The sequence below is a fragment of the Adiantum capillus-veneris genome, chromosome 2, assembly GCF_014529385.1.
Source record: "Adiantum capillus-veneris isolate H3 chromosome 2, ASM1452938v2, whole genome shotgun sequence".
In the NCBI taxonomy this organism is placed as follows: Eukaryota; Viridiplantae; Streptophyta; class Polypodiopsida; order Polypodiales; family Pteridaceae; genus Adiantum; species Adiantum capillus-veneris.
Genome location: NC_140932.1, coordinates 20,677,880 through 20,694,214, shown reverse-complemented (window position 1 = coordinate 20,694,214; position 16,335 = coordinate 20,677,880). Strand labels below are relative to the sequence as shown.

The following is a 16,335-nucleotide window of genomic DNA, read 5'->3' as shown; positions in this document are numbered from 1 at the left end:
CTCTGTGTGTAATTAACATGTCGTAGTTTTGGTACCGCTCTTTATTGTGTATTGGCCGATTATAGCATCCATTTCAAACAAATTTTAAACAATACTTTCTCAAACAAAATTCAAACTTTAAAAGCAATCTCGACATTAGTCTACGAGCTCGAATAGTCGACCGACTTTCCATCCTGAAACGTGCACCAAAAATTAGGGTTAGGTTTCTTCCATGAGGTCGTGGCCGACCACAACATGGTCCATAAGCGCTTGAATAGTCGAAACAAGCCTTGACAGACAGTGTTCCTGTGGCGGTGATGGTAGCCGCAAGATAAATCAATCACATTAGACCTCCAAGGTTATCAGCTTGAGAAGAGACACTTGGTGAGAGATGTTTAAAAATTTTAAGTCGTAATCTACTAGGGTTTTAGTGGCCAGCATTTCAAGATACCCCACTCTGCTCGAAGCTGTCAGAAACCATATAACTTCCGGAAAATTTTTTCTTGAAAGCTTGCCAAGTCCTTGGAGTGAGCGGCTTGGTAGCTATAGACAGCCACCACTGCATCTGAGAAAAACAGCAGCAATCTTGATCTGTCACAAAGTGATGACGTGGCGGACAACTGAAACCCTAAAATTCATGCAAACCCTAAAATCTGCCAAAAATCCTAATTTGCAGGAAACCCTAATTTCTGGCTGAAACCCTAATTTCAGCAAACCCTAAAATCGGTCGGGATGCTAACGTGGCAACTGGTACGGAATTCCTGAAATTGCGGTGGAATTTGTGCGGACAGCTTTTTATTGCTTTTTCTACGCAAAATAGCAAGAGAAAGAGAGAGAATAAAAAAAAAGTGCTTTTGGCTTTTGGGGCTTTTGATTTTGAAGCTTTTGGGGCTCTGCTTTTGGGCATCCCTTGTACCTTTAAATAAGTGGTGAGGGCTTCACTTCTCAGAGCATCTGGATGCAGAGTCTCACAGTGAAACCCTAGCCACTCTCTTATACTTTGATCTGATTAATATAAAAAGAAATACCGAAAGGGGCGCCAGTCTTTGGGGCCAATATCTCTAGGCACGGAACTCCGCCGGGCCAGTGCAAATCTATTGTGATCTGTGAATTGTTTTGAAGTAGTTATTTGGTGCTGTTGCGGTTGATTCTTGACTTGGAGTGTCCAAGTCTGTTACAGTGGTATCAGAGCACGGCCGATTTCTCTTCTACGGGAAATCGATCCCCAAATTTTTTTCCGCGGCACCTATGGCTCCAGGCAATGATCAATCGACTCCCTCTGCATCTGGAGATGCGGGCAGGGATCGATTCCGGCACGGAGTATGGCCCGCCTAGGCCTACTCAGGCGGAGCAGCGAGAGATGGAGCGTCGTCAATTGATTGGCGATGCAACAAAGATGATGCTCAGTTTTGCCAAGGACCGGAAGATGGCAAAATATATGAACCAGACCTCTTTGGAGGAGGCATAGACGGAGTGGCAGAGAACCACAACACCACTCCCGAAACCCGCTCTCAAGAAACCTTCTGCCTCCAAGAAATATACGGAGAAGGAACTGGAGAACATGGTTGATGCACGGATTGCTCAGCTTTTCGACGTGCAAAAGAAAGACAAAAGGCACGGCAAAAAGCAGAAGAAAGGCACCGACTTCCCGGGATATTTGGGTCTTCGGTCGACATTCGACAATGCAAAGAAACAGAAGTAGCGTGTTAAGTTTGAAGGCTTACCCAGTTCTTCTTCTTCTTCTTCTGACAGTTCTTCTAGCTCTTCAGACTCGAGCGAAGAAGACAGAAAAACCAAAAAGCGAAGCAAGAAACAACGCTTCGGAAAGGGCAAGAAAAAGGTAAAGAGGTCTAAATCTCGCCCAGTGAGTGACACTTCTACAGAGGACTCGTCTACGGACAGTTCAGACTCTGACAATGGAAACTTTTATGCGAACAAGAAGAATTTTTACAAAGCCAACCAATATGACTTTCTCAAAGATAAAAGCAAGAAAGTGTGAGAGTTTAAGGAAGGTGGCCAAGTACTTAAGTTTGATATTTTTTAGGGATACTCCGATGCTTTGAAGGCTTTGTCTTTTATACAGCAGTTTGACATCGCTTTCGCGGGAGGACGCTATTCAGAGCACTCTAAGATTCGGAGAGCTGCTTCTTATTTTAAGGGGAATGCTCGCACTTGGTGGTCCACGCTTCTATTAAGCAAGACTGTGCCAGTTACATGGCTGAAATTCAAGAGGCTTTTTATTTCTTCTTGCTTGACTCAAGAGTTTGAACGAGATATACGAGTTGCTTGGAACCATCTTCGGATGACCAAGAGCGATACAGTGAATTCTTACTGTGAAAGATTCTGGAGCTCTTTTCTACCCGCCTCTTCATTCAAGAAGATCTCGTTCAGAGAATAGATTGAGCGGTTTACCTTGGGTCTAGACCACCTGCAGAGATCCGAGATCACTGCTTGGAACAAAAGTCAGCTTCTATTCAGGAGTTGATGAGTCATGCGAAGCGGGGCTTTGCAATTCACTCTGGCAGTCTGACCTACCCCACAGATGAGGTCACGACACGACGACCCGGACAGACTTCTGGGAATGAAAGTAGAAAGAGAAAGGGCAACCCAGAGAGAAAGGATGCACGACCCAAGCTTACTCCCAAGGAGAGAGCTCGCTTCATCAGAGAGGGAAGTGCTTTGGATGCGGGGAACATGGACATATCTCCGCGAAGTGCCCTAAAAAGGCACAGAAAGAACAGAATGATAAAGATGACGACAGGCCTGAGAGTCGAGAGCAGCTGAGGAACGTGGCAGAAAAGGTAGATAGAAAAGCAGAACTGGTACCACATGGCGTGGGACCTGCACCGAATCTAATGAATGAAAGTACAAACTTTGCCGCTTTTGGGGCAAAGTGAAGGATCAGGAAGCTCTTTTGAAAGAGCCAAGGCCAACTTCTTTTCACCTGGAATTGGCGGCTCGATTTGGAAATTACGCCCGACAGACTGACGCCACAGGCGGAGGTAGTTCGACTGGCACACGGATGGGATGTTGCCATTACACCGAGCATTGGCAAACTTCGTTTGCAATGGCAGGGGTGTTCAGGGCACAAGAATGACGTTCTACTCAGGATCCCTTGGTACCACAAGAACTACGCGGTGGTTGACTACCGGGTCGAGAAAGCGACTTTGACAAATGAAGGGCTCAGAGATTGTACTTGATGAACTTCAGTTTTCTTTACTCATTCTTATGGGAGAGACCTGAACAATGGATAAAGGTTGAATATGTTTTGACCTGAACAAAAGAACGCCGAGATTTTTTCTCCACACTCATGCCGATTGCTTTTTAGAGGGCCTGAAGATCATACCATTGACCTGATACCTGGAAGCACGCCACCGAACCGGCCACCTTATCGTGTGAGCCGAGCACAGAATGAAGAGATTATGAACTGAGTGAAAGACCTCTTGGAAAAGGGTCTTGTCCAGCCTAGTACTTCACCGTATTGCTCTCTAGTGTTGTTGGTTTTAAAGAAAGACGGATCTTGGAGATTGTGCATCAATTATAGAGCTCTCAACAAAATCACCATCAAGAACAGATTTCCGATCTCTAGGATCGATGATATACTCGACAGGTTACAGGGATCCTCGTGCTTTAGAAGGATTGACTTGAAGAGTGGATATCATCAGATCAGGATAGCACCGAGAGACGTCTACAAGACAGCTTTTCGGACAACTTTTGGGTTATTTGAGTTTTTGGTGATGTCTTTTGGCTTAGCTAATACTCCTGCGACATTCAACTGGATGATGGACATGATTTTTCGAGAGTACAGGGTAATGGACATGATTTTTCGAGAGTACAGGCTATTTGTTGGCACTTTCTTTGACGACATCATTGTTTTCTCCAAGAATGAGGCAGAACACAGAGATGATGCTTCAGGTCTTTCAGGCATTACGAGATCACAAGTTAGTGATTAATGCAAAGAAAAGTGAATTTTTCCTACCAGAGATACACTTTTTGGGACACATTGTGTCCGCAGTAGGAGTGCAAATGGATCCGGCCAAGATAGAGACTATCCTTGATTGGCCCGACTCGAGGAATGTCCATGAAGTTAGAAGCTTCTTGGGACTGTGTTCGTACTACAGGCGGTTCATACGAAAGTTTGCAGAGGTTGCTTCCCCTTTGCATATCTTGACACAGAAAGGAGTGCCTTTCTTGTGGGGACCCCCGAGAGGTGACTGCTTTAGACATTGAAAGAGAAATTGACTACAGGACCTATTTTGACTTTGCTGGACTTGCAGAAGTCATTTGAAGTATATTGTGATGCTTGTGGTCGTAGTTTGGGTGCAGTCTTGATGCAAGAAGGCCATGTCATAGCTTACGAGACCGTTTGTTCGCTAGGTTGGAGATGACAGCACAGATCTATGAGAAAGAGCTTTTGGCGGTTATCCATGCTCTTACTCAGTGGCGGCATTACCTACTTAGAGCGGATTTTACTGTCTTTACAGACCATCAGAGTTTACGCTACTTCTTGTCACAGAAGCAGCTTTCGGAAAAGCAGATGTGGTGGGCGAACATCTTGTCACAGTTCCACTTCCAGATTGTCCATGTGCAGGGACAGAAGAATGTGGTGGCAGATGCTTTGTCTCGAAAACCGTTGGTTTTGGCTTTTTCCGCGATACATCATAGGAGCTTCGAGGATATGGTCGACCAGTATGCCACAAATACAGATTTTGCAGATATTATCACACGGATACGGGATGGGGAGACAATAGCTAAATACTCCCTTCGGGAAGGCTACTTGATGAAAAAGACTATGTTGTGCGTTACACAGCCGTTGAGGGAAAAGGTTATGACTGAATGCCACTGTCGACCTTTTACGGGTCACCGCGGCAGTGCTACCACCATGAAAGGGGTAGAGAGATACTTCTTTTGGTCGAGACTCAAGAAGGATATGGAAGAATTTGTGCGCAGTTGTTTGGTATGCTAGAAAGTCAAGTTTGACAGGCATAAGGCACAGGGATTGTTACAGCCTTTACCCATACCCACCCGCCCCTGGGAAAGTATAGCGATGGATTTCATTTTTGATCTCCCTAGAACACAGAGTGGTCACGATGGTATCTGGACTGTTATTGACAGATTTAGCAAACAAGCCATTTCATTCCAATGAGGAAAACAGTCAAGCCGGATCACTTAACGAGACTGTTTGTGGCCCAGATTTTCAGATTACATGGCATGCCTGAGACGATTGTCTCCGACAGAGACCTCAGATTTACGAGTTTGTTTTGGAAGGCAATTTGGGAGAACATTGGCACGTGGTTGCAGTTCTCGTTATCGTTCCATCCGCAGACTGACGGGCAATCCGAGATTGCCAATTCAGTGGTTCTAGATTTATTGAAGTCTTATATCTCAGATCAGAAGACTCAATGGGAAAGATATTTACCTTTGGTGGAATTTGCCTACAATAACACGATACACTCTTCGACGGGGAAGGCGCCATTTGAGATTGTTGAAAGTGCTGCGAAGGTTCCACCCTTCTTGAGCACGAAAGATAAGATCTTTGAAGCGGATGAATATACGTGAGATTTGGATACAGCTTTTGCCAAGGTTCACGAGACTTTGCAGAAGTCTCAATAACGACAGAAAAAGGCAGCGGATCACCATCGTCGCGACATGAAATTGAAGGAGGATGATTGGGTGCTCTTACGTTTTGAGAAGGCACGCCTACGAAAGAAAAAGGGAAAGGAAAGGCTTTTTCCAAAGCTTAGTATGCCATACTATGGCCCTTTCCAGATTATTGAAAAGATAAATGATGTCTCCTTCCAATTGAAACTGCCAGATACTTGGAGGATTCACAATGCATTTCATGTGAGTCTCTTGAAACCTTTTAAAGGTGATGTGCCTGATGATGGGGAGCCTGATGAGCAACCCGAAGTGGAAGAAAACGAGGAGATCCTTGTTCCTGAACAGATTTTGGTACATAAGGATACGAAGAATAAGGGTAAAGTCTGAAGGCGGTTCTTGGTTAAGTTCAAGAATTATCCTGCACTTGATGCGAAGTGGATGGAGGAGGAGGACCTAGCAGATACTCGTGAGATTGTGAAACTTTACCTCGATGCTTTTGGTTTAGCATAGTCTACTCCAAATGAAACCCAGAATTCAGCTTGGCCGGAGATCTGGTGCAATGGGATGCACAAGAGGGGAGTCACTCCACTCCTTTGTCAACAGATGCCTTGATTTAGATACTAGAGTCACTGATGTCTCTTTGAGCTTCAGGGATACTGAGAGCTGACAGTATTCTGTTGTATGACTTTATGAAATGGAATTCCTGATAATGATACTGATTTGTTCTTGACTTCTTTTGAGTGCAGGAACTGATAGCCGAAATGACTGCAGCATTTTGGTCTACTTGATCTCGAATAGACATGGTTGCAATAGGGGTTAGTCAATCGGATATCGATGAGGTCCCGACTGGACCTAGATGTGATTGCTATCTACATTGCTGATAAATCATGGTCTAAGATCTGAATGAATGTTGAATGTCATGTGATGTCCTCTGATGTGTCTGTCGATTTGGTACATGTGCTAGATGTGTGTTCCTAGTATGTAGGTACTAACAGTCAGTGTCTGCTAAGACGGTTTATGGCTTTTGTCGGTTTTGCAGGTGTAATCGCGGTCGATTACAATGCTTTCAAGAGGGGTGTATGTCACAAAGTGATGACGTGGTGGACAGCTGAAACCCTAAAATCTGCCAAAAACCCTAATTTGCAGGAAACCCTAATTTCTGGCTGAAACCCTAATTTCAGCAAACCCTAAAATCTGCCGGGATGCTGACGTGGCAGTTGGTACGGAATTCCGAAAATTGCGGCGGAATTTGCGCTGATAGCTTTTTATTGCTTAGAGAAAGAGGGAGAATAAAAAAAAAGTGCTTTTGGCTTTTGGGGCTTTTGATTTTGAAGCATTTGGGGCTGTGCTTTTGGGCATCCCTTGTACCTTTAAATAAGTGGTGAGGGCTTCACTTCTTAGAGCATCTGGACGCAGAGTCTGAGAGTGAAATCCTAACCACTCTCTTGTACTTTGATTTGATTAATATAAGAAGAAATACCGAAAGGGGCGCCAGTCTTTGGGGCCAATATCTCTGAGCACGAAACTCTGCCGGGCCAGTGCAAATCTATTGTGATCTGTGATTTGTTTTGAAGTGGTTATTTGGTGCTGTTGCGGTTGATTCTTGACTTGGAGTGTCCAAGTCTGTTACATGATCCTTCTATTGCAAGTGATCTTAATGGCTTATGCCTTGTAAGACATGAGTGGTGAAGACGGGAGCGTGCCCGATTCGCGATGAAGTAAGGGTGGGAATGGCTAATAACTCCGGGGTCGGGACCTAAAGATACTTAAAATAAGTTTCCAATAGACTTTGGAAGCGCCGGTTTGCTATGTCTGCTCTTTTGTAGGATGGTATGCTTTCAGAAAAGCACATGCCTGATGCTCTGATACTTCTATCACAAGATGGGCACCACGTGCCAATAGAAAAGAACAGACTAAACAATTTTAAGCACTTCAAATAACAACTGAACTAAAAGAGATGCACGATAGTTCCACTCCAAGAGAGCACTGGCCCCAAACATTGGCGCCCCTTTCGATATTTCTTTATTATTACTGATTCGCAAAGTACAATAGCCGGGGAGCACCTTCTCTGCAATCTGCGTGCTGAAGAGTGCCAGAGAGGGTCCCCAAGGCTCATATTTAAAGGCCCAAAGCTTAAAAGCATCAAATATGAAAAGCTGATCCCAAAAAAACGCTTTCCTAAATTTTTGGGATTTTTCTAAAGATCCGTTGCGAATTGCGAAACGTCCGTATAGGTGCCATGTCATCATATTTTGCTGTGCAAAGTCTTCTGGAGTGTGTTTTGCTTTATTTTTAATGCCTTTATGTCACTTGGGCCCCATTGGACGGGATCCCCTAAGTTGGTGGAAACTCTTCTTCAAAATTAGGCTGCTCGTAAAGACTTTGTAAGTCTGTAAAACTTCTTCTTCTTCTTCTGGTGCATTTGCTTAGGGTTTTGGCCCCTTGTCCGGGATTTGAAGGTTGGCTCCGTTCTTTAGTGGCTTGCCACGTCAGCAATTTGTGACAAAGATCCTAGGATTGGCGAGGCAACTCTGGTCTTGATATCGACTCATCGGAGATCTCAAAGGGCAAGTATTTTATCCTGTTTGCTCCCCAAGCTTTGGCACTGGATAGCATACATTGTTTTGATGTGTTTAGTCACTAGATCCACATGGTTATAGGAGCAGCAGACTTCCAATGACTTAATTCGATACTTTCTTGAGCCCTCGTTCATAAGATTTCACACCCTAGGGTGTGCCGTAATTTTTGTCCTCTCTTGGAGGCACAGGGAAGCTTAGGTTGTTAATTTAGCTCAAGGCCACATGCTTTTTTTTTGTTTTTTGTATCTTTAGCTAGTGAGACAAGAGGCAAGAAGTGAACACTTTAAAAACATTTAACTTCATCCCCTCACTGGAAAGTTAGTGTATAAGTCGTGCATCAGGTCAAGGCCGCTAAGTGTTCTTGTTCTTCAAGTTGAAGAGGGAATGACTTATTGATGTGTTGATCCTCAACATCTCATGAATCAGTACCCTTTGAAGTGTCGTTAGTTTCGATGTGAATAGTAAAGCAGGTAGCTCGTAAAATCCTTTGACTTTGATTGGAGGAAACTGTGCTTTTGGTAGGAAATGTTAGATTGAGAATGACTAGTCTCATTTTTTGAGTGACACTCATTGACGCTTGAATTGAGATTCTGGATACAAATCAATCATCAAGGTTCGTATCTGGATTGAGATGGTGATGAATATGTTCGCTGATATGAAAACCACAGTATCCCTAGGATTTATTTTCAGCATTAGTGAACCTTGGTAGAAGTTGCAGGGTGAGAGGATGATGATTTATGAACATAGTAGCTAAAATACGCGTATTTTATTTAGAATACACGACGTCCCGTAATGATATGTACAATACGTCTCATAACGTTTTCTATTCTAACGTTTTTTTGCTCAAAACGTATGTCTTTTTCTAATTGATCAATTGTGTTTTAGAGCTTCATGGTGCTTGTTTATGTATGCTATGGCTAAATATTGAAGAGTCATTGAGGAGGTCCATGAACCGCTTCATTTGTTCTTATTAAAGTATCATATCTAAAAAAGTTGACGTATTTTATTTTTTATTCTCAAAAATACTTCTAGTCCGCGTATTAAACGTCCTGTCCTGTACCGTAGCTGCTATGTTTATGAAGCAGAGAAATTACCTTCTGTCTCCTAGTTTTCTTCATAAGTGAAAGCTTGGAGTATTTGAGAGGATCACACCAATCAAGAAAATAAATCTGTAATTATCCGTTGTTATGTGCTGTCCTTTCAATGTTCATTTTGTGAGGAAATATGCAAAATGTATTTGTTATTATTTTTAAAAGAACAGGTATATCTGAATGTTTCTGAGGATCTTGGTGATAAGCTTACCGATGTCTTTATATTGTAATGAATGCTGCAAAAAGACTTGGTTTTTTTTTGCAAAGAAAATGGTTCTACTACCTGCTTGATGATGGTTGTGTTGACAGATGCGTCAATTACGGGCAAAATTAGGCGTCGTGGATAAAGCGGACGGGTGTGTTTTCTTTTCATTCCTTACAATCCTTAAGATGTCTAGCTGGAAGGTTTAAAAAAGGCAACAAATTTGCAAAAGATTTTTCGCATTTTTTCCATATTGTTTGTTCTTGACACCTTCCTGCAGATGTTTGAAGCTCTAGGGTAAGAGGCAGATAGGCATTTTTATCTTCATTTGTTCCTGCAATGTTTAACTTGAGCTGTAGCTGCATCAGATGAGAAATTTCTTATTTTCTTTGGCAAGTTATTGAGATTCTGGTCATCCTTGGTTGCGACTAGCAGTGTTCCTCTTACTCAGCAATTCGCCACTGGTTTGAGCTGTAGTTGCATCAGATGAGAAATTTCTTATTTTCTTTGGCAAGTTATTCAGATTCTGGGCATCCTTGTTTGTGACTAGCAGTCTTCCTCTTACTTGACAACTCGTCACATTATGCCTTCATACTGCTTTTATGGAATTACTGGGTTATGTCGTCATAACAAGGGTTAAGAACAGCTTGGAAAGGGGCATTTGTGTGTCTAAGATTTAACTACCTACGTTTTTCTATAAAGGGATAAATGGGCAGTGCTTGTGTGTCTGAGATTTAAACTACCCAGCTTTTTCCTTTAATGGGACGAGGCAAACAAAATGAAGACACCATTGTGGACAGAAACAATGTTGGATTGAGTGAGTGGATGCAATGGGAGAGTTTTTGAGATGCTTATGGTTATGGTGTGTCCAAGCAATCGTAAATACTGTAAAGCTCTAAAATAGTTGTAAACAGGTCGGCCACATTTGAGATGGGCAACACAAAGGTGATTGCAGCTGTTTATGGACCTCATGAGGTGTGTGGTCTTGTGTGCTTTTTATATAAATGTATAGTTTTCTTGATTAAGTCTTATTTTTGATGGTTATTTTCTATGAACTTCCATTTTCTTGCTTAATTAGGTGCAAAATAGGGGCCAGCAGCTTTTTGATCAAGCTTTGGTATGCTTTTTCTGGCAGTTATGTTTTCAGGTTATGGGTCTCAGTGAAATATATGTTGGCTTAATATCTTTTACTTTCACAGGTAAGATGTGAATATAGCATGGCAAATTTCAGCACTGGTGACCGCAGGAGGAAACAAAAGGGAGACCGGTATGTGGCATTCACGCATTTATTCTTCTTGCAGTTGATTCTATATATACATGTAAGTATGACATGCCTTGTGCTGCATGTCTCGTAGACGCTCTGTCGAGATTTCACTCGTAATCCGTCAAAGCATGGAGGCTGCAATCTTGACAAATCTCATGCCCCGCACACAGGCAGTGTTTCCATCTATGTCTACAGTTCTGTTTAGATTGGCAACGCCTAAAATGACCACATACTTCTGGTTTCTACTGCAGATTGATATATTTGTGCATGTACTTCAAGCTGATGGAGGTGATCACACATGTCATAGAACTTTGAATTTGTTCTTTTAATAAATGAGTGATTTCTAGCACACGAGACAGGGAAGGGAATGATTATGAGTATAGGGGCTGAAAAAGATGCACCGTTTATCTGGACTATTGCATCTTACTAAGCTATCAGAGGAAAGCAGTTATGCCAGGATGCTGTGATGACCTCAGGTCATGGATGCTAGAAGGCAGATTAATTCTCAAGCAAGTACTATGCCTACACTCCGCAATGCTTGGTAGGAGACACACACATTCCTGTCAGTGCAAGAAGGGAGTTTGTAAAAGTCCTAAAAAGATTCTGGAATCTTTACAAATCCCCAGGCAATCAGCTGATCGATGTGTGTAGAATTGTCATTGTGGTAGGGGTGGGAGTTTGGTAGATGCTCTTGTTTCAAACTTTTCCCCAAAGTACGACCATAATCAATTGAAGTTGGCTAGCTCCTATGCATTGGATGCTGGGGAGTGCTTAATGTTTTACATTTCTTTTCTAGGGTCTCCATGTATTGTCTATGAACTCTTGACATCGTCAATTGATTTGTTGGGGCATACAGTGGAATTTGTGTAGATTATGGCTACTTGGAGACTTTTAACCGTAATCACCAGGAGAGTGCAGTTCTTCACTATATGAGGGAGTTCATTTTTGTTTGCAGTCATATTTGTCACGTAGGGGCTATGCCATGGAGGAGGGAGTCTACATCTAGCCAGGGCAAATGCCTGGCTAAGAGGTTCAACAAATAAAAAGAGTCATTGTGTACCTCGGTTAGCAGTGAAGGTGGTGCGTTTGATGCCAGATGTATCTATAGTAGATAACGATGCCAGTCTTCAGATTATTTTCTTGTAGAGAAAAGCGGGATAAACTGATTGCACTCGTTTTAGAGCAAGAGAGATAATGTGGAAGCAATTTATAGAGATCTGGATAGTATGGTATCATCTATGAAATGAGGATTGGCCATTCTAGTTGGCAGTATACTTTTTCTCGTTCCAGGTACTTATTATACCTTGTAATATAGTGTTGTCTCCATGATGTGCACAGACAAGGTATGTCGTATAAATAGATAGATTGAAGAGCGAAACCAACATTATCTGAGTTTATTATCATGCTGAAGAGTTGTTGTGCAATCACAATTTAACTTCTCAGCAAAGTCAATTTTCATGACCGATGTGGATAATGTAAGAGGATTGTGATTTTGTTATTCTATGGTGCAAGAATGGCTCATTGATTGGTATTATGGACCTGTCTTTGAAGGATACACTGTCCATCAATGATAATACTTTGTTCAAGTTAGTAATCAAGGCTTGAGGTTTCAAAAAGAAGAGAAAACATATCCCGTCTTAGTAAATAGAGATCATATCAATCAAATATGATTTGGTTCGAGTCTCTGCAGGAGGCACTGATGCACCGAGTCGATAATTTCGTCAACTGCTGTTAAGTTTGTAACTCCACTGTCACTCGCATTTCTTCACTGTTTGCATTATTAAGATTTTGATGTTCTTTGTCTGAAGTCTAGTGTTTTCTCCTTGAACAGTTTTAAGGAATAGAAGGATTTGACCCATTTCTAATCAGCAGGAACTCGATCTGCTTGCATAAATGCAGCATCCCTTGCATTGGCAGATGCAGGCATCCCAATGCGGGACATTGTAGCATCCTGTGCTTCAGGCTACCTCAATAACACTCCTTTGCTAGGTCAAGTCCTGTCTCTTTTTGATGGAAATTAATTATTGCCATAACGTTAATCATGAAGGCTAGCCAATTTTTATATTTTTTTGCCTATTTACAGACCTAAATTACTTGGAGGATAGTGGCGGCGGTCCAGATGTCACCATGGCTTTGCTTCCAAAAGTGAATAAAATAACCTTATTGCAAGTGAGTCTTGATCTTTACAACCTTGTGATCGCGTTTTGCCCAATTGTAAAAAAAATTCTCATTCTCCATCTGGAAGCATTGAAGGCATTTACTGAGGCTTGGTGAATCTGAGAAAAATCATGATTATGATCATTAACATTACTTCCAAGTTGTTTAACAGAGTAATCGAGCTCATTGATTGAGTATCTTCGTATGCCTACTGGGGGATTTTCTTCTAGTGGGATGTGAGGAGTTACTAGAGGCCTATGGCAAGGTTGTGTGGAGGACAAACAGCACTTCGTATGCTAGAGAAGATGTGCCCTCATAAGTGCACCTCCAAGCACCACATACTAAGCTATGGCTCTTTGATGTGTTGGTAGCAACCACATTTCTGTATAGCCATACGGGGACCAAGCTTGTACAGTAGTGGCCATTCAGGTACCTACTACCATGGATGGGAGAACATGGACATGTTTCGTTTAGTGTGGCAGCCAAGATACTGTGAAATAGATCATCTGTGCTACATATGATTAATAGAGTAAATATGGCCGCAACACCCGTAGCGATAGAGGCACTCACTAAATGTGTGTCTTTATGCATGGATTGTGGAATTTACCAGTCAAAACTATGCTAGATTGACCTTGGAGTCAAACCGACAGCATAGCTCATAGGACAAAGTTCTCAGGTCAGTGTCAGTCAGACCAGTGTGAATGGTGCTTCTCCGAGGGAGTTACAAGAGGGTTTTGGGGGTGAGAGTGGGTGGTTGTCTAAGATGGAAATTTTAGGAGAGAAGCATTTGAGGACACGTAAAACTTACATTGCTGACGTAAGCAAGGCGTGTAGTGACATGCAGATCATGAGCATAGTAGCTATGGAGTTTCAAAATGCAAACTTCTTAAACGGGCTTCAGAAGTTTTAGGAGGTTTCCATCGATGTCTAAAACACCGTCTCGCACATTTTGTAAAGAACTTCAAGATAAACGTTGATATATACACATGAAAAGTAAATATTATGCACTTGCACAACATATCAATGTAATCATGAAATAGGTGTATTATGTGCTAGAGACACCATGGCTTACTTGAAACTCGAGACTTCAAATCAAATAGATAGGAACCATGCAAGTCAAAATTTTGGACTTTAAAGGCGTGCGAGTTTCATAAATGCAACGTTTAGAAACATTTCTCCAAGATCTTTTGTGGAAGAAATGGGTTTCATGGCAACTACGATCATGAATTGGATAATCTGAAGCTTATCTTTAAGATCGTCAAATTGGACCTTGTGATAGTACTCTCTCTCTCTCTCTCTCTCAGAGGATGTGTTCACAAGTTCAGTTTAAGGAGCCTCTTACGAAGCTCTGGCTCTTTGACACTTTGGTGGCTTCTACATTGCTCTATGGACCTGAGATATGGGGACCTTCATTGGATCATCATGGGAGGTCGGGTCGCACTGATGGATGGGGAGACATGGAGAAGCCTTTGGTATCTATGATCTCGCGGCTCATTAGACCCAAGGCTTCAGTACTACGTGACATTATCCGAGCAGAGCTAGCTGCCCCCCTACTAGTGGTTGAGGCGCTCACCAGATCAGTCTCCTTCATACACAACATGTGGGAACTTTCCAGGGACAGATATGCCCGCCTTGCACTTGAGTCCTCTTGACAGTTAGCCATGCAGGGAGACACATCATGCTGGTATGGGGAGATGACATCATGGTTTCAGGTGCATGGGTTCAACATAGACAATTTGCCCCCTTCCAGTACTCACTGGATGCACTCTCTCTGACTCTTGCACAGTCCTAGATCACCAGGATCATCCGCCAGGACCCGACTCAGCTAGACACCAAGAGGACATGGATACAACCAACACAGGAGATGGGCACGAAGATGGCCTTCTACAGAGAGTATCTTCTCCAGCTTACGGGGACGGTTTTGTGACAAGACCCATATACATGGATACCCACTTGTCTCATGGGATACGATGTGCTATTGGCTAGATACACACATCCACAAGGGGCATATCCTGGCCTGCGCTGGTACTCCGCTGTAGCTCCCAGTCTCGACCCGCAATTGGTGTGAAGTCACATAGAGCTTGAGACAGAGTTGCACTACACATGCGACTGCCCAGTCTACTATGAGATACAAGGCCGGTTTCACTACTTGTTCAGAGAGGGTTTTGGACCACTCTCCAGAGTCATGGGGTACGAGGACCAGAGATGCCTGGGTTTGTTTTTGCTCGAGTTGCGCAGACATAGAGAGAGCTTGATGAGAGGAGAGGCTAACCAGTCTCAGAGACAGATCATAGACTTCTTTAAAGCAGACACTTTTAGAGCAGACACTGGACACTCGGAGGAGCTACTACCACAACAGAGCCCACACTCACCTCGCACCAGAGGCACGTTGATCGATCGAGCGACCGAGCTGGGGGAGATCCAATCGCCCACGATTGCGGAGGAATACATAATATCGATGGAGGTTGCATTAGAGGATTCGGATCACTTTGGCCCAACATGGACGATGCCCGGTCAGAATACTGACCATGGAGGAGATTGATGAGATCCGCCGACGGCGGATGTTGGATCTGCTTTAGACTCACCACATTTTAACTTCTTATTTTGTACCCTCTCTCTCTCTCTCTCTCACACACACACACACACACACACACACACACACACACACACACACCCAAGTGTGGTAGATTGGTTATGCCATTTCCCTCTTGAATAACAGGTCTCGAGTTCAACTTTCCTCGTCGAATAGATTCTTGGGATAGTTTCCTATGAAGTAAAAACAAGCTTGTTCTTCTCTCTCTCTCTCTCTCTCTCTCTCTCTCTCTCTCTCTCTCTCTCTCTCTCTCTCTCTCTCTCTCTCTCTGCGAGTAGGTGACGCGTAGGTAGTCACTCCTTCTGCGTAGCCTACCCATGGACCTGCCTGCGTCCCCCACCCTAAAACCTACACGCTGCGCCTGCAGGTCGTGATCGCCACTTTACGGTTCCCACCAACAGCAGGTTCCCGACAACAGCAGGTGTGGGTCGGGATTTTTCAAAAATTTTGTCAGAAACTTTCAGAAATTCATTTCAGATATTCACTTCAGAAAGTGCAGAGATTGTGGTCAATAAAAAGTAAGCCAGGAGCATATGGGTGCCCTATTGTGGATAGCTACGGAGTGCACATGCATGGATGATGTGGAGAGTGTAAACAAATGCCATAAAATTCAGAGTTTCAGTAACTTGAAAGTTGTGTGACTGCCCAAGATGCAGAGATTGCAATACTTGAATAAGGAGCTTGCAGAGGTGCAGTCACGAACACACTTGAAGAGGGAGAGATTCAACCCTCGATAATTGAAGAACTCAACTCGATTAAAGAGCAAGTGCGGACCATCAAAGAGGGGAGGAGCAACACAAAGAAATGACGACTTCTTGGGTGGATGTTATCACAAAAACTCAACTGAAAGTGGACGAGGCCAAGAAATG

General features: G+C 43.1%; 1 protein-coding gene across 7 annotated transcripts in view; it reads left to right on the top strand.

Annotated features, from left to right (window-relative positions):
* The window catches only part of RRP41 (3'-5'-exoribonuclease family protein), a 170,466-nt gene that overhangs the window by 55,823 nt on the left and 98,308 nt on the right, over positions 1–16,335 (top strand). For 6 of the 7 annotated variants that reach the window (XM_086484102.1, XM_086484103.1, XM_086484097.1 and 3 more), the window contains exons 3-10: positions 9,560–9,606; positions 10,367–10,427; positions 10,531–10,569; positions 10,652–10,719; positions 10,808–10,886; positions 10,968–11,004; positions 12,589–12,705; positions 12,800–12,885. In XM_086484102.1, the coding sequence (XP_086340228.1) occupies positions 9,560–9,606; positions 10,367–10,427; positions 10,531–10,569; positions 10,652–10,719; positions 10,808–10,886; positions 10,968–11,004; positions 12,589–12,705; positions 12,800–12,885 (534 nt within the window). The remainder of the gene's footprint in view (positions 1–9,559; positions 9,607–10,366; positions 10,428–10,530; positions 10,570–10,651; positions 10,720–10,807; positions 10,887–10,967; positions 11,005–12,588; positions 12,706–12,799; positions 12,886–16,335) is intronic. The other variant, XM_086484098.1, reaches the window with a different exon arrangement.